At 40.9% G+C, this 26,734-nt stretch overlaps 1 protein-coding gene across 1 annotated transcript in view; it reads right to left on the bottom strand.

The window, feature by feature from the left end:
- The window catches only part of SH3RF3 (SH3 domain containing ring finger 3), a 246,794-nt gene that overhangs the window by 67,374 nt on the left and 152,686 nt on the right, over positions 1-26,734 (bottom strand). Inside the window, exons 2-3 of the mRNA XM_030279354.4 lie at positions 24,517-24,792; positions 17,696-17,791 (exon numbers count right to left, since the gene is read on the bottom strand). Coding sequence (XP_030135214.4) covers positions 17,696-17,791; positions 24,517-24,792 — 372 coding nt within the window. The remainder of the gene's footprint in view (positions 1-17,695; positions 17,792-24,516; positions 24,793-26,734) is intronic.

The following is a 26,734-nucleotide window of genomic DNA, read 5'->3' as shown; positions in this document are numbered from 1 at the left end:
AATTTGAGCCAATTTGGACCAGAAAGTACACTTTATCAAGACTTTCACTTGCTACAAACATCTTTTTTTTCTGTCTTTATGGAAACTATTAGCTAAAGAATGGTGCTGTTCAAATACAGGTATAAGACTCAAACCAGGTTTAAAAGCAAAAATCCCCTCAAATCTCTACATAGCTAATACAAAAGAACAAATTGGAAAGAAAAAACTCATGCTCAAGTTTTTAGAAAGGAACTACTGAGCAGAGCAGAAAACAACATTAAAATTATTAATAAAACATCTTCACAATGTCCCCCCGAAAGACTGAAAATATTTTCACCTAGGGACTGCTGATTTTTATACTTTATGGTTCATAAATATTGAGAAGACCATGCACATCCCTATTTTATGCCTTACGGAGACTTTGGCAACTTACAGTTCCATATCTGATTTTGTGATTAAAATAAACAGTCTGAATTTATTACTGCGTTTTCACTTCAAAGTAGGTACTTTCAGGAAATATTAAGTTCATATGCCCTCATTAAACTAGTTTGCTAGTATTGTAATTTATGTTCTGAAGCACAGTGAGATTATTAAGAAACTAAGGGCATAACTATACAAGATTCTTCTGTCTCTGCTGGGTTCCTGAGAGGACTGCTGTAAAAGCATTTTCAGACCCAAAAAGTAGTCTTTCAGAAAGCTAAAACAGCTTTTTCTTACTATTATCCCTATTGGCAAATGCAGGATACAATTTTCTTCTGCTGTAGCCAAATAACAAAACAATAACAAATTTGAGCCTTTGACTCAAATGGACATCAGGAGGAGGTACGTAATACTTTCTTTGCCTAATACTTTACATGTTCTTCGGTAGGTTAGTACAGAGGACACACAGCAATTCCAAGAGCTTAATAGTGGGATATTATCAGACAAACTTGTGCCAAAGGTTCTTTGACCAAGTCATACTGAATGTATCTAGAATTTTAATCTTTTATATGTTTTATTAGTTCAGATATAAAAGTGTTTAGAGAAAGCCTCCAAAGTTCTCCATGGACAATTTAAATTCATTCTGCAAAACCTACAAAATCCTACCTCAATTATTCATTTAGGCACCATCTTATGAAGAGTAATTAGTAAGGCACATTTAGGAGAAAATATTATAGACAAACTAAAGCAGTACTTAATGGTTTTGTGTTAATCTCTAACAATCCACTATTGCCTTTTCTAATTTATTGCCAGAGAGGAACAAGCAAATTTGGAACAGATTTTCTGCAAGTGGTTTATCCATCATGGATGATAGATTTCTGAAACCCACACTGTGATTGAGAGCAGAGTGGTTCCATGCACCCAGAAAATAGAAGAAGCGCAGTACATGTGCTTTCTTGAACAGATTCAAATGAAATGATAGCTGCAGAAATACTTTCCTAGGACACATCTCAAACTTCAAGTTTTCTGTTCCTCCAGCCATAGGTTGAGGCATATGTGTCATTTTCTTTTCCAAAAGCCTGCTAAATATATCAGCATGTTCTCAAGGAACAAAGTCCCTAAAACCCGACAGCAGATAGCCTTCCTAACCAGGGTCATCCACATACACAACAATGTATAGTCCGGAAAAAGCAAGCCAATAATTTTTGTCTACAACATGGGTCTTTGAAAGGCAGCAGTACTTAGCAATCTATTTGCCTGTCCTACAAGATCTTTCTCATTTAGCAGCAATGTCACTTCTAAAGCACTGAGGGGCTGAAGGAATGTAGCATATTAGAACAGCATGTGCTTGGACGAGCGTGTCATCATGATCTTGCAGAATGAAAATAAATGATGCATGCAGCAGAAGTAAACACTAAGCCCTGGGTGGTGAACTGGGTTTTTTCTTTTTTCTTTCCCCTTCTTTTCCAAATAGTTTTAAGAAGGAAAATGGTTTGCAGTGGTAGAGAACAAGTTTGGTGTATCTCAGAGAAATACATTATCTGCCACAGTCTGTTCAGGAGTTAAGCACAGCAAGAAACAGTATGGAAACTAATGTCTAAAGAACTGAGAAGAAAGAAAATAAAACTAAATGCAATATCATTAAAAATAGATTACCTCACCAAAAAGAAGTATGCCTTGTAGATCCCCCTCCACTTCCTGAAACAATGCTAGCTATTTAGCCTTCAGCTCCAAGTATGAGGACTCTCTTGCTCTGATCTGTCATCTCTGAATCTCTGATCTGCTGTGTGCCTTCGATATGCCTAAGGATTTCCTTTTTCCTTCTATCTGTCCCCTATGGACACCCTTTTCCATAATGAGACACTCTCGACTACACCAAAGCTACTTGAAAGCAAGAAATGTAACCAAATACAGCTTTACTCAACATCAGAAAGAGTGGGAGAATACAGCCTATTTTTACTTATAAATTATTCAGAAAGCTAAATAAAAAGTGCAGTCATGAATTCATGGGCTTGATCCTAATTCCTTTGAAGTCAGTGGCAAAACTCCAACTGCCTTCAACAGTGGAAGGACTGGTGCCCATCTGGCACCAATTTCAGTACCAGAAGAGTCCCCGTTGAAGCTTGAGTAGATTTCACTGACAAACTATTTTTTCATCAAAAAATGAAACTCATTGGAACTTAAGTATTTCCCAGGAACTTGCTTGTTTTGACAAGATGTCCATCAGGAAATTGTTTTGCAGATGATGTTTCTCAGCGAAGACAAGAAATTACCAAAGCCACAGTAGTTTAGGAGTTCAACAGGGACTCCTGGCTGAAAGTCTCTGTGTGGGGGAATAGCCATAGGAGAGCTGAAACAACACTAACACACTGAAGTGTGTTACTTTGGAAACTAACACACTTTCCAAATAGAAAGCCACCAGCTTTATAGCTATGCTGAGTATCCTTCACTCTTGTTCTTGTAAACTGGAAAACCTTTGTGAGTCCCCTCCTGAGTCCAGGTGTCCAACTGCACCATCAAGAAAGAGGTTGGTGCTAGCAGAAGTGTGAGCAGCCTTAGGCTGGGCAGCAGCCTTAGGCTGGGCAGCAGCCTTGGCTAGGCACCTGGATGAATCAGGAGGCTTTCCGAAGCAGTTCAGATGATGGCCTCATGCCTCACCAACACCTGGCAGCTGTATGAGCCCTGTATCATCACAGCCGGTTACTGCAAGGAAGGGAAGCCCTCTGAAGGAACTTTGTGCTGAATCTACAAAGCCCTTCACTTGTGAAAACTTCCACTGTGAGCCAGCTGTACCTAAAAACTTCAGCACAGGCTAGGAAAGATTGTTTAGATCCTGTAGCAGACCTCTACGGATCACACGTAAACTCTACGCGGTATCTTTAAAAACAGTCAAGTTTTGTGTTTTCAGAGTTTTCAGGCAACTTTTTACCTCGTTCCTTCCTTAATATTTCACAAGGCTCCTGGTGCTATTGCTTACTCAAGTGGTCAACAATACCCATAAAATTATGAATTAACTGAAAACTGACAAGTTAAATACCACCAACTAAGGAAGTTAAATACCACCAACTAGGGGCAGAGGATGTCTTCAGAGTTAATGCATACATCAAGCCTGGGAGTCTTAAAGGAAATGACTTCCAAATTACAGTGTGTGGTCCCAAGTAATTATAAATGGGACTGTGAACCAGGAACAACATGCTCATGTTGTTGCAGAGATCCTTCTCTTCCTGATAGCTGCACTGTGCACACATGTTACCAGACAAGACATTGTACCCTTTTGCTCATACTCTCAGATTTGTTCCTGGAAATATAATTCTTGAAAAGGATAGTTTTGGAATGATCAGAGTTGTGTGAAAGAAGCAACAATACTATATCATTTTTTTAGGGAAAACACTTACTTCCAGCTTATTGAGACATATGGAGGAAAGAAAAAAAAAACATGTATTTGCTGAAGTCCTTCATAAATTTGGTAAGAAAAGTGTTCTGGTGGGTAATGAGAAAAAGACCTATGCCACCACCTCACATCATCAATGCTACCTGCAGAAAGCATGAAGTTGGAAAAATCTTTGGAGGTCTTGGAAGCTCTTGGAATTGCAGAACAAAGAGCCCATGTGAAAGCCAAAGTAATTTTTCAAGTAATGCAAGGCTTTGCCTGCACTGAGCAAGCAAGGAGTCTTTGTTGCAGTGATTTACAGCTTTGTGTAGAATAAGAAATCTTGTGCAATGAGGGAAAATTAAGTTTTATGTTCTGCAACTGAAGATTACCTATGGGGAATCGCATACAAATAAATGCACTGTACTCTCTATCTCTGATAAAGCCAAAATGAAGAATGAAAGCAAATGCCAAGAAAATGCTTTGGTTCAATTGCTTGTAAAAGGAACCAAAGCATACACAATTCAAGCAGATATTACCACTAAAGGGTTGTGATAAACAGCCTTTGCCCTGTGTGTACTATATTTAGAGACCTTTTTTCTACATAGTCTTCTGGCTTCTGCTTCCCAAATACAAGACAGAAAAAGACTGCTGGATGTGCTACAGGGCATTTGCAATAGTGTGACATCTCATGGGGCTGTATAGTTAGATTCTGTGTGCACAGAGCTCCTGCTACAGCTGCCTATAAAGCAGGGTTGCTGGTTGTGGTGGAGGGTTCCTGCTCCAGCTCCAGGGTCACACTGCATGTTTCTCTGGAAGCAGCCAATGGATGTCAGCCATCTGTCACAAAACTGCTGCGTCTTTGGAGAGATGTATCCAGCATTTGGGTTTACTATTTGCCAGTTGGGGTTAAAGTATGAGTCAGGACAGATTGTGCTGGTGTTTCACCAGACTATGGGATGACTCCCTAGAGGGAGAGTTCTGAGAGTTTCTCTGAAATGGGGGATGAATTATATGTGTTTGAAAAGGGCAGCTGCACCAGGATACATGAATTGTTTATGTGACAGGGAGACTGGTCTTCTTAACTGTGCACACAGATGAAAACAGAAGAACTGGGCCGAGGGAGACTTGAAGGCCTGAGTCCCTTTTGGTTATTACAGTGCAAACTCTGCTTTAAATCGTCTACACATTTAAAGCACCTTCTTCCCTCATAGATGTGCTGATGTCTGGTACAGAAGCATGTCTCTCTGTCCTCAGTGGGAACATTAATTTGCATCCTTTTTTGCTCTATGCAGTGACCAGTTATTTTAAAATGATATTTACATGGCCCTGTCTCACCTTGGAGACCTCTATACTTCCGTCATACTGCTAAAAGGCAGACAATGGATTGGGTTGGCATTATGGGACAGGGGCCATTGAACATGGCATATTGCACACTACACAACCAGCACATCTCAGTTTTTTTTGGAAGCCTGACCAGTAACTGAAAGCCAGTTTGTAAGATGTGAAAATAAGCTTTGTGTGCTATATGATGATGCAATTGGGTTCACAACCCTCCCCCCTCACCTTGTGGAAGAAAAATCTGACAAGGGTGAACTGCAATAAAGTCGCTAAACTCTGCAAATTCTTGACTGAAAATGGCAGCACTCAACCTCACACTCATGGCATGACTCACTGCCCCTCACCTCAAAGAACCATTTATAGACCTCTTTAGAGAATCTGAGATATTAAAATATGATTGGGGGCAAGGTTGAGTTCAAAGTGGGAGGTTTCTTCATTGACTTGCCGACAGCTGCAGTCAAAAGTGAACTGAATTCTCTGGCCATCAAACTAGAAATGTTACTTGTTCAACTTTTTGAGTTTAACTTCTGGTTTAGGGTAAAGGACACATACCCAGTGCAATGGAATCATACAGTGAAGTAGCTAGTGCCTTTGCCTCTTCTACACCCATCTGGAGTTGGATCAATGTTCTGTTCTGGTTTCTGTCCAAGCCTGCTCTGCCACAGGTGTCACTGCTAGATAAGAGGTGTGCCATTTCTTCAGCCCCAGTGAGCTTGGAGCAGATCATTTAGGATGCTCAGGCACATGTGTCACATTACAGCAATAAAGTACAATGATTGCCAGCATTAGTCACTTTTATGACATCCATATGCAAATGCTGTTTATGCTAGTATGCTTCAAGTGGAAGGAATTTGGAAAACCACTGCTCTAGGCCATGCTGTTTGAGCTCCGAGATGGCAAAAGGAATGGGCTAGCAAAAAATCTGCACAGTAGGAAATCTTTCTGAAACTGCAGAACACTGGGGGTTTTTTTCCTGTTTGTGGAATTACTCAAGTGCAAATATTTTCCTAACACATTCCTTCCTGAAAACAGTCTTGCCTCCAATGCACCTACATTCTGTGGGCAGAGAGACAAGTTGTCCCAAGGAAACTGAAATTTTGCAAACTGTGACCACATTGTGTTATGCAGTCCCACAGAGACATTTATTCATACTTATTTTTGCCATTAAATGCTGAAAAGCTCCTACCACACAGAATTCCATTGTGAGAAGCATAATGTAAACATAAAGCAACAAGACAGATCTTGGCCCAAACAAATTACAATTTAGGACGGGGACAAGAGACAGTGTATAGTTATAGACAAAATATTCAATGCAATAGTCTAATCAGCAAGATGGACAGAAGATTTTGCACAACATACATCTTCTCTAGCCATCACAGCCAGGAGCAATTTTAGAGAGGAATCTGGAGGAGCAATTCTGATGCAGATGTTTGAAGCATTCATCTCAACAGTGAAGAACAGAGCACTATGGAAGAAAACTGGGATTTAAAAAACTGACAAAGTGATTTTCATATCTGGCATTCAGTAATAAATAAAATACAATAGACAGAGAGGGTAATGAGTAAGCAAAGGGTTGCAAGTAAGGGTGAGTTGTATGGGCTCTAGAGGACAGAAAAAGACTCCAGAGAGAAAGAAAGGAGTAGCAACAGATGTCATCAGATACAGCATCAGACTGTTAAGAACGAGGCAAGTCTGCATTTGCTAAGGATGCAAAAAGGTTGTAGCCATAATCAGGGTATGACCTCATGAGATTTTGATCTTTGTGAAGGTTCAGCAATCAGGTTGGACAAAGACTGGAAGAACTGCCAGCCACATGAATGAATGAAACCACTCATGGGGATGTGATTCCCACTGGCAATGTCTTTATTACTTGCCAAGAAAGTTCATTCTTCCCTGTTTACTAGTGGCCAAAGAGAATGTAACACACTTAACTGTGTACTGTGTACTGCACTGAAAACTCAGGCATGTGCTTAGCAAGAGTTCCTCCAGCAGAGGCATACCTGTGTGTCACTGGAATGGTGTGGAGCTGCCTTTATTTTGACCTTAAACTCATCCCTCAGGAGTGCTTTTGTGCCTTCAAGGTCAAGGGCCCCCATAGGACAAAACCTTGTGCCTGAGACAGAGCATGACCCTAAGCAGTAACTGGCCAGGGTTAAACCATGACAGCCTCCCAGGTGCTTTAAGGCAGAGAAGCTCAGTGCCAGGAGCTCTCAGATCTCATTTGGCCTGGGAGATTTCCAGGAATTCAGTATTAACCATCTCTATAGCTCTTCTTCCACTCCCATAGTCCATATATTGAGGGATAGTAAAATCTTGCATCCACCAAATCAATATAATCACACACATCTCTTTCCTAAGCCATGCACCTATGGAAGTGAAAGGCTTTGGCTGGGAACAGGCAAATCTAAGCACTAGACTGGAGTAAGGAGGAAAGATGCTGACGAATTTATTTCTCAAAGGTTAGAGTCATAGTCCTTCCTCCTGGGTTAGGAAAAGAAAAGAAAAAGGATACAAGAAGAAGTCATGACTGTAAATTCTTTACTATGTTATTGGGGCTGAAGCAGATCAGAGAAAGGGATCAAGGAGATGACCATCAGGGAGTGCTCTCCCTCCTTCTGCATGGCTGCTTTCTTCTTGAGAAACAGAGCTGCCTCTTCCTTCAGTGCCATCTCTTTAGCCATGTGGTAAGAGAAGAATATCTCCAGCATGAGTCTATCACTGTCTGAATGCTCTGGCTGCTCTCCTGCTTTGTCCCAAGGTTTCCAGAAAAATTCTATTATAGAAGGCTCTCTCATGAAATTTCCTGTCAGTTTGATTCAATTGTGTCTAAACAGATCGGAAGACTTCAAAGTCAGATTTAGAGCAGGACACTCCCTCCAGCCTCACTTAAGCAAAAGCTAATACTATTAACCTGGTTTATGTAGTATCTAGTATGCTTTTCAGAAAATTATAACTTAATAAAATAATTAGATAAGTCAAGGGACAACCAGGAGGTGGAAGAGGTTGCTTGCACCAAGTCCCACATTCCTCACCTCACCATTTTTGTGCACTGGCTTACAGCACACTGCAATGGCAGCAATTGCTGCAGGATAACTGTGGGTGGGAGTTGCTGCCCTCACAGATGGGTTATCCTGCAGTGTGAGGTACCACATGGCCTCTTTTCCCATCTTCCCTCTTTCTCCCCTATATCATGTGACTATGCAGTAAAAGTAACAGATATGACTGGAAACTAAACTCCAACTTAAATGAATAGCTTTCAACAGGGTGACTTCCCTGATTCATCTCAGCACATAGATATATCTGGTAGTCCTGGAACATGGAGGGCAGAAGGAAAGAATTGTCACACATGAGGTAAAAGTAGGACAATCCCTTTGGCAGCAGCCCTTGCTTTTGAAAGATTAAAATAATGCCAGTATTACATTCAAAAAACGATGCAGCAGGAGATAAAATAAACAATGGCTGGTCTACTATGTAAAGGAATAAAGTAAGCAAAATGAATACAATTTCTTCTACAGGATAGACTAAACACAAAAGGGTCAGCCTTCAAGAGTCCTGTGTGTTCTAGAGAAAATCTGGAAAAGATAGAGATTCCCACATTAATTCCAACTATCTTCCCCTGTTTCTGATTTTTGTTTTTAATTTGCAGATTCTTCCTCTAGTCTTTTGAATTTGGTTTTTTCAATGTTCAGCCCTAACACCTAACAAAATGTCAGAGGATTTCAGACTTCAGCATCTGGTTTTGGCACAGTTAATGACATTTTTAGGCAAAAAACCAACTTCATCTGTTGTTTTTATTATTTGAAGCATGCATTTAACATACATACACACACTAACAGATCTTTTTGTGCCTAGAATAAAAACAGTTTGACCATTCCAGCATGTGCGACAATAAGAAGCAAAAAAAGAGGTAAAACTGATTCATTGCTACATTCTATCAGGAAACTGTTATTCTTCACACCACTCTTCTTTAAAAGTTCAAAAGGTCAAGCTCAGACGTATTTGTGACTATTTACCCTGGTAGAATAAGCATAAAAGCACAGAATAGTTTGGGTTAGAAAGGACCTTAAACATTATTTAGTTCCAGCCTCCCTGTCACAGGAGAGGTGTTCCAGCCCTCTGATCAACTTTGTGGCCCTTCTGTGGACTTTGTCCGACAGGTTCACATCTTCCTTATGTTTGGGTCCCCAGAGCTGGATGCAGCACTGCAGGTGGGGTCTCACGAGAGCAGAGTAGAGGGGAAGACTCATCTTCCTTGCCCCACTGGCCATGCTGCTTTGGATGCAGTCCAGGATGTGTCTGGATTTCTGGGCTACTGAGTCATGTTTAGCTTCTCACCCACCAGCACCTCCAAGACTTTCTTTTAAGAGCTGCTCTCAATCCATTCTTCATGCAATCTGTACCTGTGCTTGGGATTGCCCTGACCCAGATGCAGGACCTTGGCACTTGGCATTGTTGAACTTCCTGAGGTTTGCATGGTCCCACCTCTCAGGCCTTTCCAGGCCCCTCTGGATGCCATCCCTTCCCTCCCACACCACAGAGCTTGGTGTCACCAGCAAATTTACAGAGGGTGAACTTGATCCCACTCTCCATGTCACCAACAAACATTTTAAACAGCACTGGTCCCAATACTGACCCCTAAGGAATGCCACTGCTCTCCACTTGGACATCAAGATGTTGACTGTCACTCTTTGAATGTGACCACCCAGGCCATTCCTTATCCATTGAACAGTCCATCTGTCAAATCTATGTCTCTCCATCATACTTATACAACATGCTGTCTTTTGAAAACAAAGATCAGAGGGGGTTCTAACACACAATCCTCGGTAATTCCTTTTTGGTGTCACTCTCATCAACTGTCTCCCTCCTGTCCCTCTGATGGAGAGCATCTGACCCACCACTGGCACAAAGGATAACATGTGCTTCCACCTGTGGCAGGTCCTTTCACATTCTGGGATTTTAATATAGGACCCATTTTCTTCATCACTTCCAGCATCAGTGCTGTGGCAGACACATAGAAACATTTTGCTCTTTGCTCATGGGGCTGTGGCCACCAGCAAAGGGGCAGAGAAGGCAACCAGTTTGCCTGGGGCATCTCCCAAAACCCTCCTACTGACTCTCCATGTCTATATTTGGATTTAAGATCTCCACTTAGAGTTTTAAGGCATTAGGAAAGCTCTCCAAAATGGGAGCTAATTTCCCAAGAAAGAAGCTAATTAAGATGTGCAACATGCACTACCAAGGACACTAGGAAAAAAGATGAAGAATGCTTGTGTGAGAAATAATTAAATCCTCTAGGATTTTATGTTTAATTAACTTCTAGGCAGTGTATTTGTTGACATATAGCTTCTTCATATACATTCATGCATTATCTCTAGGTAAGTGAGACTGAGATATACTTTCTTTTCAAAAGGAAAAAGATCCCAGAAAGTGCTGAAACAATCTTTAGAAGTCATCAGAGGTGATCAGTGTCTGGAAAAGACGACAGATCTCTTCAGTATGTTCTCTAGAGAGCATGGACTACTGATGATATACTCTAGACCCCACTCAGAGCTCTGTGGGACAGTGGGTATGTTCAATTGGGAATGCTAATTTCTAGTGCCTGGAAAACTGCACCATTTCTGGAGTTTGTCCAACATGGTTGGGTGCTGTGAGGCTTCTGAGCACCGCTGGCAAGTCCAACACATTTGTTGCACAGGCAGAAGTTCTCTCTAAGAGATGTGCTATCTATTTACTTTGTCCTTCAGAGATCATCACTAGTGATTGTTTTGTAACACAAGCAACCCTTCAACTGAAGAACAAAAGCTTTGAGACACAACCAAAAACTCAGTGTAGAAATAACAGAAATGAGACAGAATTGCACCCAGGACCAGAAAACATAACATTAAAGCACAAGCATGGTTCGGGTGATCTGGAGGTGAAAGGAAGGGCTGATGTGCTGAGAGCATGGGGAAGTGGCAGCAGATGCAAAACACAGTAGGCCAGACCCCATTCAATTTGCACCAGGCAGGATGACAAACAGGATTTTGCAGGGGAAGTACCAGAAGTCCTTCAGTGGATTGTGGCTATAGACCAAAGTCTTGTTATCAAATCAGCTTAGATACCTAAGGAACCTAATTTTTGGCATCTAGGAAGCAGCACTTCAAAAATGCTATGTACAGATATAAAACTGATATACTGATATATATGACTCTGAAAGACTCAGGAAATGGGCTTATTTGCAAAGGTTGTGTGCTTAAGTTGGTTGTGCTGGAAACCTTTTTTTTTTTTTTTTTTTTGCTATAAATTGCTCCAGAGTTATTTTTACAAAACAGTCTAGGAAATTCAGATGTTACTCATAATTAGGAGGGGTGGGTGGGAAAGATATTTTTGGATATGACAGCTGACAAATTTCTGGTATAACAGGCCCTGAAACAATAAGAGGTGATAACAGCTCAGATCTGGTTTTGATGAAAAGAAATATTGGCCATAACATATAAATCCAAATAATTTTGAGTTCATTCAAATGAAAGTAGGCAAGAGTAAAATCAAGAGAAAACCTGCAACTAAAACTGTCAGTTCTCAAAAGGCAAATTTTCACAACCTACAGCTGTGTCTAAATTTACATGCCGGCTCTCACCAAGGCTCACACAGATCTCATAATTGTCTGGGCTGGAGGATGACTCAAATATGACAGTACTCCTACCTATTTCTGAATGCAGGCTTCCCCTCTGTGGCATCCACCTGAGATGAACTTCAGTGAAAACGTGGTGTTCCCTGACAAAGAAAGCAGCCCTGCTTTGACTTGTCCAGACCCAGCCTGAGGGGACTGAGTGACACGAAAAGGTCTACAGAGCTGAGGTGCTCAGCTAGTCCAGGGGAAACCTGACATTTAAGTCAAAAGGTGCAACTCAGTTTTGTATCCTGAAGATGGAGGAAAGTGTTAGAGAATCTGTATGAACAATCACTTTATGAAGGGTGCTAGAAATCAAGAGAACTTAGAAAGCAGTCAAATTAAGAGAAAACAAATTTTCTCCCCAATTTCATGCTAATTTATATTTTACATAGGAAATTAAATCAAAGAGCAAAAGGTTCTTTATTTATAGAGGCAAAAGGGAACATAAGAAATCAAGCTGTTATGCAGAAAAATGGGACACAGGTTAAAAATAATGTGTATATATATAAATAATATATATATAATAGACAAATACATATTTATATATTGTAACATGTTGTATATTTAATCTTTTTCTCACCTCTGACAGCTAATACTCTTAGTTTTCCCAACTAACATAATCTTTATTTGAACTTCCATCGATTATTTTACTTTGTATGCATGTACTCTTACATGCATACAGAGTAAAATCAATGAGTTTTATTCATGGATTGATGTGAAAATAGAGGTTCCTCTTGCAGCCTACAACACAAATTCTGCATGTTTTAGTTTGAATGTGAAACATGAGAACTGTATTTTGTACTCCATTCACATAGAAATCTGATACCAAGAAGTGTCTTGGAATATTCTATAATATTCTATATAGAATAAAAACAAGTGGGACTAACATTTTAGAAGTTATGAAGGTGCAGGTATGAAATTCTTCAAACTATATATGCACAAAACTTGAAAATGCATATCAATAAAGCTTTTCAACAGAAATTGGTTGAACATGTTTTAGAGCTTACATTATTGTCACCTTTACAAGGTTCTTATTCCATTTTTATCTGACAAGCAAAAGGAGAGAGAACAGAAAAAAATCAATTGTGATGTTAATGGGTATAATTCTTAACTCATTAGTGTTACACCTACTTACTACTGGGATGAATTTGCTCCTCTGAGATTTAGTAAGTCAGCTTTTCTAAAATAATCTACATTACTTTCCATCTACCCACCTTTCAAAAGCTTCCATTTTAATTCACATTAAATGATTCTTGCAAGGCTAAAATGAACCATTTTGACAGTCCCTAAAAACAGAGATTGCACATTCTTTTTGAAAAGGGCACCAAACAAACGTTAGTATTTAATGACCATCTAATGCTTCAGGTTTTTTGGAAGGCTTTCATAAAAGATACTCAGAAAGATTCAGAGTGCTGCCACCAAGACCACACAAAAATAAATGATGGGTCAGACATCAAGGCTGAATTAATTATGAGAATCCCATAGGGACCCATCTGTCCTGCAGCTGAAAGGAGAAGCCAAACAGACTAAGGAGAGAAAAAAACACAGACAAGAAGTGGACAGGGCAACAATGATGTGTTGAAAATGGTAAAAAATATAGCTAAAATAGCTATTAGAGCTAGAAATACACACACAGACATATCTGAGTTTCAGTAATGTAACTGTGATGATTTCCACTGGGGACACCAGCATAGTGGGAAATGGCTGATGGGAATCTTCATATAGAGACAAAAAGGACACAGTCTGCCATCTAGACTGAAAGGGTAAACATCTGCATTCATTTGCAGCCAGCTAAAGGCTCCCCTCAGCACAGTACATGGATACACAGCTAAGGACCTTCTGCTGGGAAGATGGGCCTCCGTGACACCACTCAACAGCTTCAGCTGGGATCCTGGTGAATGTGCTCGGGTTCCTCTGTATGGATTAAGCTGTTTTAGGATGACTGCTAGATCCTGCAGTACAGAACAAATCTTAAATGGATAGTTTGCTCTGCAAAGATAATTTTGGAATGAAAAATAATTGTTTTCTTTAAGAAATGCATTTGCTTTTGGATTTTGTTTTATTTTCACTTCTTGAACTTTTTTTAAACACTGACTTGCAAGAATTATTTTCCCTGGGGAGTCTTCTGGACCTATGCTGCAGGGCATGGAAACGATCAACTCTGCCCATTCCCCTCCTCCCTCTCTCTCCTAGACCTCCTTTCTACTTTTTCTTTCCTTTTTGACTGTGAAGAACAGGAGAAGATACTCATTACCCTGCTTCGCTTCTCTGTAAAAAGAATTTTAAAGCTCCTAATATTACTTAATCACAGCTTTCAGTGTTCCTGCTGCCATAAAACATTATAACAATGGGTTGGCACTTCATCAATTGTAATTTGCTGATATTACAGTCACAGTAGCACCCAACATAATTGCCATGCTCTACAACTGACTCATAAGGCTTCTTGATCTTGGTCAACCTTCTTCTTTGCTCTGGGGGTTGCAGGCAGAAATTTTGCTCTAACAGCTCAGATTTTTGAATTTCTAGTCCCTGTCCATCCAAGGAGGATGCCTCCCTCCAAATGCTCAGCACACCACATTGCCCTCAAATTTCACTCCCAGAGACTTAAATCTATTAGGACACACTTTATTCTTAATTATTATCAATTTTACACATAGCAGCAGAACACAACTTTCAATCAGAGATAATAACAGAAGTTATTAAGAATGAAGGAGCTGGCTTGAAGACAGTAAAATAAAAGAAATCTTGTAAGGGTTTTGAATTCCTTAGAGGTCCAAAATTCCTCATAGCAAGAATATTACTTCAAACCATGCAGATTATTAACAAGATATTTATTTCAGGACAGAAAGTATAATGAGGATCAATTTCATTATGTTGTGGGGCTTTTTCTGTAGACAAATTAAAACATAAATTATCAGCCCAAATGACTTCTACTGAAGATGAAGGATAGCAACAAAGTAAGAAGAAACAATACTCCCAACTCTCCCTGACAGAACATATTGTTTGTGACTAGTGCTGTAAAAGTAATCATTGTGAGCTGTGAATATTTGTTCCTTATCCACTTGTAGCTGCCCTGAGGTTGGGACAGAGATGATACTACAGAGTCAGGAAAAAGCCTCTCTGCAGATGTGCAAGCACTTTTGTTAAGCACTTGAAGGAATCAAGAATAAGATCCGTGCCATGTTACACTCATATGGCTGTACAGACAACCAAACATAATGCTGAGATGGAGACTTGCTAAAACACTGCAGGGGCAAGGTATAGTTTGATGCCTGCTGGGTTGTGTGGCTCTTTCTGCCACCACGGTCTGGCTCTAAAAGCTGTCTTTCTGGGATTCCTTTACAGAAAGGAGGTGATCCTGATGAGGAATTTGCCAACCAGCCCTCCTCCACCATCCACTGCAAAAGATTTGTAAGCCCTGCAAAAGTGTTTTGTGCAAGCACCTGTGTGAAGGGTATGGCAGCACATTGCCAGGACAAAGTGTTGCCACAGGGAGCCACAACAAGGATTATATGCACTGTTTGTAGCCCTGGCATGCTAAACCCTGAGATCCTCAGTGATCAGCTTGTTTTCCAAAGCTCTGGCTTGCATAGCAAGGGTAAGAGCTCTTGTCTGGGCTGTGGGAGCAACTGGGGACATCAGAGCCTGCCAAGCTGCAATTCACTCTGTCCAGAGTGCCGGGCTTAGGATGCCGTGTGAAATCCCACACACTTCAGCCAGTCAACTGACACAAATGGAAGGCTACTGTAAGAATTAAACTTTGCTTATTCTACATATTTTGCCAAGATTTTGAAAACCACTTAATGGATTTAGACAGACTTGAGGAGTGTTTTTAAATTCAAGTACTACTTGTTTAATGGATTTATTTTATAAATATCAGCACTGAGATTTTCAAAACTTTTTTGGGACTTGACCTGCTGATTCCTTTTAATTATTAATGCAAAATAACATCTGAAGCTGGCAACAGCAACAAAATTGTATAACTCAAATACTTGCATAAGCTCATCTCATACTCAGAACAAGGCCTTCATCCGCTATGTGGATGAAATAGATGTCCAGTATTGTGGTCTGAAGGATCACTTCCCTTTGGTTTTACAAATCACTGCACAAATATTATGGTCGTGGCACCCAAACATCTTATTTGAATAGGCCTTTCAAGTCTCCAGATTTCAAATTTATACAGATAAAATACATGTGTGTCTATACATATGAATATACACGTAAGTGTATACAATTGTACTTATTTTACCTACTCTGTGTGTGTGTCTGGTATGAATGTATATGCCTGCACGTGTTCTTGGCCCCTGGTGCTGGCTCCCTGGCTATTTGCATCCCTTTAGGATCTGCAAGCATCACTGTTCTGACCCTGTACAGCTCTACGTCCTGCTCCTCCATGGCCACTCAGGATGTGCTGGTGCTTGGAGAACTTCAGCAAGTCTTCAGCAAGACTTCCCTACAGGCTGTTCTGAGGTTATGAGCCCTTCACCCTTCAAGAGCGGTAATTATTGAGAACAGATACCTAGGAGTGGGAGAAGGATCAGGATGCTGCACAATGAGTAGGCAATGCCAGCCTACAGGTGGAACTAGAGGGGGGAAAGGTGGTGAGGTGCAACGGTGGCTGGCTGTGCAGAGATCCCCAGTTCACTCCTTCTGCAGCAAAATTCAGGACAACAACATTGCACTTTCCCAGGACAAGAAAAAGAAGGGGGAAAGGATGAAATCTGGGAGAAACCCAGCTTTCTCATTTAATCATAATAAACTGAACATATCTCACACATTCAGAATAGAAGAAAACTAGTCATTAACTTATGTGAGGCAGCTGGTTTCCCAATAATGGCTCCTACACATTCTGGTGTTAATATTATTGTTCTTGTCAACTGCGGGGACGCAATGTATATTAATGATGGTTTATTCCAAATTGGTCATTGTCGGAGTTAATAATTAGGTAGTCAGGCAGTAATTATCTCTATTTTGTCTCCAGTCACTAAGAAAACTGGAGAAGCAATTTCAGAGGCAGGCACCAGAACCACACACAGTAAAGCAGCTCTGCTGCGGGCACAAGAGATTCTTCACTGCAGAGAGGCACCAGACAACGTGTGGAAGCAGAGTTAGGGTGATACTGCTCTGAGTACTGGGTGCAGAGTGGCAGCACCTTGGAAAAACACACATGCATGTGGGTGCCCATCTGCTCCTGGTTCACCCATGAGGGAGGAAAGAGCCTCGAAGACACTGCCTGGCACCTGGACAACAGAGCTGCACCAGGAGGGCCACCACTGCTGGCTGCAGCCCTGGTCCCAAGCAACATCTGTCTGGAAGGGCACCACCAGCAGGAGGAGGGCAGCAGTGGGAAGAGGTGGAACCACAGGTGTGCACAAAGGAAGTGAAGTCTCAGCATTTACTCTGAAATAAGAATCCTGTGTGAATTACAAGAGGAAAGAGCTCAAGATAAAGATGGGTTTGACACACATGGAATGAGAGCCCTTTGGCACATGGGTGGAGGGGCCTGAGCCCCTGGTGAGGCAGAGGACACCCTCAGCACCACTCTGAAGGTCTGTGCATTTAGATCACAGCTGAGCCTGCACTGCTTCTCTCCACCAGCCCAAAACTCACATCTCTCCTCAGGTGTGTGCAAGGTATCCCAACTACAATAATCCTCCTGTATTTCCCCTGTGCACTGTGGAGATTACACCAAAGGGGAAGCCTTTAGAAGGAGTTTATGGAGCTTATTTTGCTGATCACTTTAAATCGAATTGGGTGTACCCCCATAGTGCCTTAGCAGACAGCAACCAAAAAAATCCCTTTTCAGTAATTGTGTTTTAGTTTATCCTTCTCATACAAGAATATTTGAGATTATCCTGCCCTTGCAGGCACACCATTTCAAGACCCTACAAGATTTCAAGACCAGCATCCACCACTATGTGTTATAAACTTACCTCAACATAGAGGATAGGGAAAATGCCAATCTTGTCACCCAGCATTCCTTCTGCCCAGTTGTCATCCACCCTCCTGATGACTGTCAAAATTTCATCCTAAAATCAGAGATACAGAAAATACATAATAAAATATTTTTAGTAGAAAGATGCCAATTGCTGTATATCCACACAAATAGCTTAGAGAGTGAGTACACAGAGGAGGTCATAAGCCAGGTAAAAGTGTTTCCTGAATCCTGGGCTAGCAGCATCCCTGGCCCAGGGGATCTTACCCCAGATCAGCATCTTACCCCAGGCATCCCACTCAAAGTGCACTGAAGCACCCTGCAGACTGGGGCAGCTCATTCTGGCTGTCAGCAGCTGCAAGAGTCTGGGCACAGCCAGTGGGAATAGGGAACTCCTGGCTTCATTAGGGGGAGAGAAGAGTGTCTGACCCAAGAGGTCACCTACAAATCATAGGTGAAAACTCCTCAGCATGAAGTGCCCCTGTGCATCCTCTGTCTGTTGTGATGCTTGTCTCCTCTGGAACACAATTTAAAGGGAAGCACCAGTACAGCACAGGTAGTCCTGGAAACACTTCCAGCGAGGAATAGTACAAGGTGCTCAGCAACAAACCTACACTGCTGGCTCACCAAATGTCAGTTTTTCTTTAAAAAAATATTATAAGGTAAAACTGAAAAGCAGATAAAAAGCCAAAGATAACATGTAAAAAAAACCAAACTGCATTCACCTGTTGGATCAGCTTAAGTTTAGACACAAGTTAATCTCCTAAAAAAATGGCATTTTGATATTATATTTAATTATAACAATTTATTATTATATTTAAGGGGACCTTATAAGAATTTCAGCAGCTGATTAACTTCTTTGTGATTATAAAACAAGAGATAAAGCAAAGTACAAACCAGATTAATATTGCTCAAATTTTCACTTGGTATTGTTCACACCCAGAACGTACAAGTCATTAGGAAAGCTCAAGTGAGTAGAACAAAACCCTGACTTTTCCCAGTTTGAATTACTCAGTTTGTCAATGGATTTCTGCTACCATCCCTTTCTTCTGGGGTCTAAACCCAGGCTTAAACCAGCATCACTTTCTACAACAGCTGTGGAAGGTGACCCTCTCAACGGGGCTCTGTCTGGATGCTCAGATCTCCTATGAGAAAAGGAAGGAGTGGGCTGAGAGAAGCTGGGAAGTCAGCTTTGTTCCCTCATGGCATCCAATCTTCCTCTGCTCCTGTGCAGAAATTGACAAAAAAGAAGAAAATCTCTTCCTCCAGAAAGCTGAGACAGCCCTGCTGATCTTGCTTTATTTCTGCTACTCACTCTGTGACAATAAGAGCTATGTATGGTCTACCACACTCCATGTAACAAGATACTGACGTCAAATGGCCAGGCAATGGGCAGCTGTTTTTTCTTGCAGATACTTCTCACATAGAAAAAACTCCCACAAATTCCTGATCCAGGATGTTCAGACCACGGATTTGCCTTGATAGAAAAATGACCAGAACAGAGATGTGACGCGATGTACTTTGTAGTTTTGAACATGTGCATTTTGAATACACGCACTCTGAAATAGTTTAAATGTTTCCTTTGCATTATTCATCTGAATGATCCATTAGGGGAAAGCTCATAGAAATGGCTACAAGCTGAGTCCTTCAACTATTTATTACAGCTGGAAGGATGCAAAAAGAATTTGTGCATTTAATTTCCTGAAGAAACAGATAGCATTCCCTTCCAAAGCCCTGTCTGCACAGACTATTTTTTATCTGTTTAAAGAACTGACAGTAATGCATCTCTGCAAAGCTTCCACACACTCTTACAAAAGACCGATTAGCATAAATTTAGAATCTAGGTAAAGGGTGCAAACGAGGAAAAGAAAATACTGCATCACTTCAGGGACATGCTATGAGTGTTCCTACTTTTTATATTTTCTCAGCTATTTCCCTAAAAGAGTTTTTTAAGAACACAAAATGTGATGTAGTCTACACTACATGCACATATATAATCTTATGTGTGTGTAAGTGCATACACATGGGTATGAATAGAGTCATAGATTGCTCAGGTTACAAAGGACTTCTAAGACCATTAAGTCCAATTGTCAACCCAGCACTGCTATAGCTGTATATATATTTGCAACTATTTACACATGTAAGAAATTAAGAAAAAAAAAATCTAAACTGTAAAACTCCAGAAGCTTTTGACCAGATTTTGCTAGAGGCACTGTGCAATCCCATCTCTGGAGCAGGCAATACAGACACCTGGCAGGAAAGGTTTATCCTATGTTGACTTTGCTCAAGGATGGGGTGGGAAATGTTTGACTTTTGAAGATCCCTTTCAACTTTAGCTTCCATGGATGTATGAAATCTGGAAGCATTTCCATACACTAAACTTCGTTCAGCTCAGCCAAATTTGGCTGCTGAATATGGTCATATATGAGAAATGCATCCTGAGAGACGCTGACATTCAAAATTACTATCTTTGTGGGAGAGCAAAGTGCAAATTCTTGAGAATTCCATTACATAATTAGTTTTAAGAAGGGTGTTTAAAATCTTCAGAATTACAGCAAATCCCAAAAAATCTTTTGAATTTTTTTTATTGCTAGAAAGTTTCTTTGAATTTGCAGCCAACGACATCATTCTATACTGTGAACTGGTGAAAGCTTCAGCATGAACTATTTTAGAACCTTATATTAGTTGGATAGCCGTGCTACTTATAAATTCCTAGAAAGGTTCCCAAAAGGATCATGAATAGCAAAATGCCACAGATCTCTTTGCATACCACTTGACTATTTCACATTGACTAAATTGATTTCCAGGCAGCATAAAGGAATCCAAGACTCAAATCTCATTTCAAAAGCCAACGGTATCCACTGTAGCTTGGACAAAGATATGTCGTGCTCCTTTTATGCCTGTTGCTAGACCCTTTAATTATTTGCTCTCTCCTTTTTGCTTGAGTTTCTCTCTATTCATCAGTGCTGGATCGGCCTTGTGACAGGCATGTGGGACCTGCAGTTCCAGTTTATAATCATTATCAGAAAAGAAGTCAAAGATAAATCACATAGAAAGCTGTCTGATGGACAGAGAAATGAATCCTTTTGCTGAGAAAACAGCACAAAATTGTGTCCAATAACAGTCATGATTCACAGCCTGATTTTTATTCCAGTCATTAATGGCCATTAACGAAGCAATACAGAGCAGCTGTGCCTGCTATTCTGCAGAGATAACTACTCCATCCAGAGCACTGGGGAGATCACAGCGATGGCAGGATGGCACCACGTGGTGCTTGGTGAGTCCAGCGACAGCGCTTGCCAGCTGGCACGAGAATCACTGCCACCAGCTATTGCTGGGATGGTCCCTCTGTGAACAGCAAATGCTGCTGGAACTGAGTGCTAAGGGGCTGCTCCACAGCCAGGAGCAAGTACTGGATATGATGGTTCTAAGATTGGCGTGCGTCTTGTTAGACACCACTGTGGTCTGTGAACGAAAGTGTTATAAAATGAAGGAAACAGTTGATGTTATTAAAAATGTGATGAGCAATGAAGCATGGGGAACAGTTGACACTACCTTGACAGGTTTGAGACTCATCGACCAGCATCCCTCAGCCTTCTGACAGCCATATGAAGATGTATGCAAACGGTGGTTGAACACCAAAACAAATGTGTGGGCTGAAACTGCACTCAGTGTGAGTCTGGAGCAGCTACACAGACAACCTTGCAACTACTTCAGATTTGCACGGCTATACCTGAGAGCAGAATCCTCATGCACGGTTTGTACTAGCATTCACAGCCCAGAGAAGGATAGATTATTTTTTAAAACAGAGACAGCAGGATCCCATGTCCATACTGTGGCACCACGATTAGAAAGCTGAGCCAGTAAGTATATCCCAAGAGCATGCAATTAGGCTCTGTAGGCCACAGCATGATCCCAAGCACACTAGAGAACATCAGCAGCAGAACTTCTGAAACTACTGACATTAAATTGGAGCACAGTTGACACAAGGCTGGAACAAGTTGTTACAGAGAGAAAAATAACTGCCTGGTTTGGATAATCACTACAAAACACTGAGGGAAAACATATTAAGTTGGAAATCTGTGTAAGCTCTATCATCTTACAGACAGCACAGAGGACAGAACATAGGTGAGACCCTATGCCTGTATGTATGGCTTCTCTGGGAAGAGGACTTGAGGGAGCAGTCCAAGTGGTGTAAAAGAATGTGGAAGCTTTGTTTTTTGCACTGGGTATTCAAGATAGATTTTTCTCTGCCCCTCCTGATTTTATTCTTACACATAAAAATGATTACATTTACATCTTTGGCCTTTTATTTGGAGAGTGTTGTATCTACAGGAGATGAAAATGGGTAAATGGCAGAAACACCCTGCAGCACTCCTCATGAAGATCTGTGTAAAGTAAACTTCATTTCCTTGCAATACACATCTGGAACAATGAAACATTTTCATTTTGAGCAATTTTTCATTTTGTAACAAAACAAATTAGTAAGAGGAAACACCAAATATCCTTCCTTTGTTTTCTTTTACTGTACCAGTAGATGTTCTGAGTGCATAGTAATAAGGGGGATGGGAAAAAGCAAAGCCCAGCAAACGATCAACAAACCAAAATTATACAGAATATCCCTATGTTTGAGTTTCCTTCTTATAGCTTCTCTTTGGAGGAAAACTCTTCTTTATTATATGTTTATAGGTAAAATCCAATCACTAGTGTCTGGTAGCCTTAAATGAGTTGCAGTACACAAATAGGTTATATTAGTTTGCATAAATGTTATGTAACCCATCCACCAGAGGAAGGAACAAATAATGTAAATGAAACTGAGACCTGGTCCAGCATCTTCAGATGCAAACTGAGACTTTCAAGTGATGCATATTGCTCAAAGTGACAAATCACATCTACAGCACTGCAGTGCTCAGGACTCTGTGCAGAGGAACTGACTGCATCAGCAGATGATCTATAATCTGGGCTAAACAGGAACCTTCATCAGCACAGGTGACAGCTAAAATTAGCATTGAGAAAGCTGATGAAAACATGACGGTGAAGGCCCAAGATGAAAAATAGATTATTCACTGTCGGAGAGAACAATAGGCAGGACATAAAAACTGTTACAAGGTGACAGTGTGTGTAGTGGAAGGATCTAAAGAAGAAAATAGCAATAGAAGAGAAACCAAACCCCCTTGGGGAAGACATAGTCATCAGGGATAAAAGGATGCTGAGAGTAACATGAGGGGTGAAAACAAGGAAAATTGAGAGATTGAGAATAGAGCTGTACAGCAGGAAGAAATGCTCCATGTGAGAATGACATTGGACAGCCGAGCAAATGAGAACTATCACTATACAAAGGCAGTTATTGTAAAGGAGGTTTTCTAATATATGGCACCAAATATATCAAATACAAAAGTGTCTAGGAAAGAACCTGCTGTAACAAAAAAGACCACAACTGCCTGGCATACCTATAAAATTTCTTAAGACTGAGCAAGCAAGGAATACTTTAAGCAGACAAGGAAGACTGCATCTCAGAGAAGTCACCAGTGTACCTCTGGGCAGGCAGCAAGAAAAACAAGGCACCATAAAATATATATTTACTGATAAGGTCTCAGAGGTAACTTGTGGCTAACTTTCTGTTAGTGCAGGGCTGTTACTTCTCACTAAGCAGCCCACTTTCTCATAGAGATTCATGGCTCCAGGGAGGCTGGCTAGTCGCAGGGTTTGCAGTGTTTGCAATCAAACACTTCACTTGCTATGGAACAAAAGTGCTTACAAATCCTTTGTTAAATAAATATGAGAAAGTATACAGTCTAGGAAATTGCATTCTGCTGAGAAACACTGCATGTGGGAAAAAGATGTTACATTCGGTGAGAAAATTATATGCTGCAAATAATTCATTCAGCTATAATAAGTAGATTCAAAAGAGGAGGTCAGTAAAATCCTGGTGAAGGATATTTTTATCGTCTATTTCATATTCATTTTCAGCATAACTGTTATTACTTTATGTGATACTATAACAGCCGCAGACAGCTGAAATAAAACAGAAAATGACAATGAACAGGTTCTCCATGGCATTCACTGCCATAAATTAACAATAGGGGATAAGCTTTATTTTACTGTGAGTTTCTTGATATCCATGAAACCCATCTAAGGTCCACACAAATTGCTAGGGAGGGGAGTGGGAGGCAAAAAGCAGGTGGGGAGGTGGGGGTGAAAGGGAAAACGTGACATTTTAAATCCAAAGGAAATTACAATATCTCGGTTTTCTCTCATTCCAATGTGAATTTCTTAAACATTTTGGTTTAAAAAAAACCACCAAAGACTGTTTTTTAAATGTCTGCTTTTTACTGTCTTTATGTTCTTAAAATAGGAAATACTATTATGATGGTAGTGTATTTCAACTGCTAATTGGTACGAGGTATGATGCAGTACACATTTTGAAGCTGAATGCAATTTTAAAACACTGGAACATCTGATTCAATAAGGAATGTTAAAAGACACATTTCCATTAGGATTTTTTTTCAGAAATTTGAGTACTTCTTGGGGAACATTTCAATGCAGATTAAATGCATGCTTTTTAGCGGGAAAAATAGTCTCAGAAAGCCAGTGTAGCCAGTTCTACTTGTTGAGCCTCACTAGCTTTACACCAGCCTTGCTTTTCATGGCACAATCTCACAGAGTGCAGGGTAGGCCAGGGAAGCCAGGAAGACCAGGAAGGTGTCCCACCAGCGCCAGCACCCCTGTGCTCTTGGCTCAGCTGCCAGCACTGCATGTGCCCCACCACTCCCTACCAAAGCAGACTTCTGAACATTTCTAAAAAACCTATTCCCCTACCTTGGTGAAGGTCAGACAATCCTTGTCTTGATCTTTATCCTTTATTTCAAAGTCGTAAAGTGCTTTGCCCTGAGGTGGAGCTTGTGGGAGGGGCTTGATGCACTGGATGTAGCTGGCGGGGAAGAAGCCGTGGTTGCCATTGAGCTCCCCATGGTACCAGTTCTCGTCCACCTTGCGCCGCAGGATGATGATGTCCCCCTTGTTAAACTTGAGGTCACCAGGCTCCTTTCCCTCATAGGTGTACAGGGCTTTGCCATAGGGAAGCTGAGAAACACTCTGAGGAAAAAAAACCAAACACCTTTAAGCAATCTCCAGCCAGCACCAATATCATTCTTAGAGCCATAATTGAGCTAGAAGGAAACTGATCACCATGATCATTTACCAAATCACCCCAATGACTGCCACATAATGCTATACCCTGGATCTCAGGAAACCAGGATGCATGTGATGAAAAGCCTGAGAAGGTAGGTGTGTTCCATCAGAGCAGGCACTGTCCATCTCGTGTAGCTCAGCTGAAACCTGCAGTACCTCTTACACCACCAAGCAGCCTCACTTAATTCGCAAAATATTCTATGCAAGCAGAACTATATGTTTAAACAACTAAACTTTGACATGTCAAAAGCTAAAATATTAGACATTTTGACCTTCAGGGTTGCTTTGGTTTCTGAAGATCAGAAGAGAGACAAAACAATACATGCATGATCATTCACAGGGTTATAAAAGTTGGCAAATTGTTAATTTTTCATCACATTTGTTTGAGCAACTCAAAACATTTTTTGAGTTTGAAGCCTTTTGTTTAGCTTTTGATTCTGTAACCAAATACTCTTATTTCTTTCAAAATCCCCCAGTCTGATGCTACTCACTGAGGGCTACTGTAAACAGTTATAATATTCTTTGTTGCTTATGAATGAATGTCCTTGTGGAAAAGTGGAATAGGCAGAATGCCCCAAATCTTTCTTTCAGAACTAAAAACAACTCTGAAGCTTTCACTGTCATTAAAAAAATTAAACAAACAATAAAAAATCATGGCCCATGAGAAAAAAAAAAAAAAAAAGCCTAAGAAGTTCATTGTTTGGTATGATAAAAGACTGAAACCTATTTGATGGAAGCCACTTGAGTGGGAAGAATTCTTCCCAGAGTTCATTTTGTCCCAGTGAAAGATAGGCTATCTCACCCAGGCTGCAACTGTATGGAACAGCTGGACAACATTTTGCTGGAAATACAGGTTTATGCAGCCCCTGTCCTCCTCCCCATCTACTTGCTGAGTCCCACAGAGCAGAGGGTAATTGGTTGGACACAGCTTCCTGCTGCTTTGGTCCTATAACAGTTCTTTAACCCATACTGGAGTGGAAAAGGTGTATTGCTATATTATCCTATACCATTTTTCATTTTATTTAACTTGAACTAAGAGTCAGCTTGCAAATATATAGCAGCACATAACACAAGGGGTGTTAGAGGGGTGCTTTGTTGTTTTTTTTTTTCAGAGTTGTAGTTACAAAAATTACACCGTTTTCTTTGCATACACAAGCTTTTGAGTAGTCTCCCTGCTGTGCATCATGCTTGTCAATGGGGTGTCCTATAGAGACAATGAAAAAGTAAAGCTGTATTTAATAAAACACCTTGGTATTCCCCCAGGTGATTCTTATGTCTGTACTTCTGGATGACATTCCTGTGCCTAAAATAACACTCAGATGCTTTCCCCAGGGGGAAGGTGGAGTGGCCCGACAGAAACACTGCACTTCCAGAAAATGAGATGCTGGGATGACTTTTCATGGTATTTGTTAAAGCCGCAAGCAGAGGCATTTTTCAATTCCGACGGGTGCATTAAATGGACCTGCTCTGGTGGGGTGGGTTTCGTGCTCTTACACCTGCATCTTTTGGCAGGAGGAGAAGCACAGCCCGCTGCTTGCACTGCCTGCCGGCGCCTCCGCCCGCTTCTGGGCGCCAGATGGTCACTGGGCAGGCACACCCCACCCTGATCAAAGAGTAACTTTCCTCAATGCACCTTCACACACGAGCATTAACTTACTCATTTTTATTAGGAAAGGCTTTAGTAGTTGTACAGGTCTTGGAATGCTGTGTGGCAGATCTTTTTGCCTAGAGACAGGCAAAGAGGCACAGCTCTTCAGAGCACTATCCATGTTGTCTGGAGGGGGATTTAATTTCATTCAGATGTGTCCTCAGTTCTAACTTTTCTCATTAGCAACTTGCAGTTCTT

Source organism: Taeniopygia guttata, chromosome 1, assembly GCF_048771995.1.
Source record: "Taeniopygia guttata chromosome 1, bTaeGut7.mat, whole genome shotgun sequence".
Lineage (NCBI taxonomy): Eukaryota > Metazoa > Chordata > Aves > Passeriformes > Estrildidae > Taeniopygia > Taeniopygia guttata.
The sequence above is the reverse complement of the archived record's forward strand: the minus strand, read 5'-3'. Positions and strand labels throughout refer to the sequence as shown.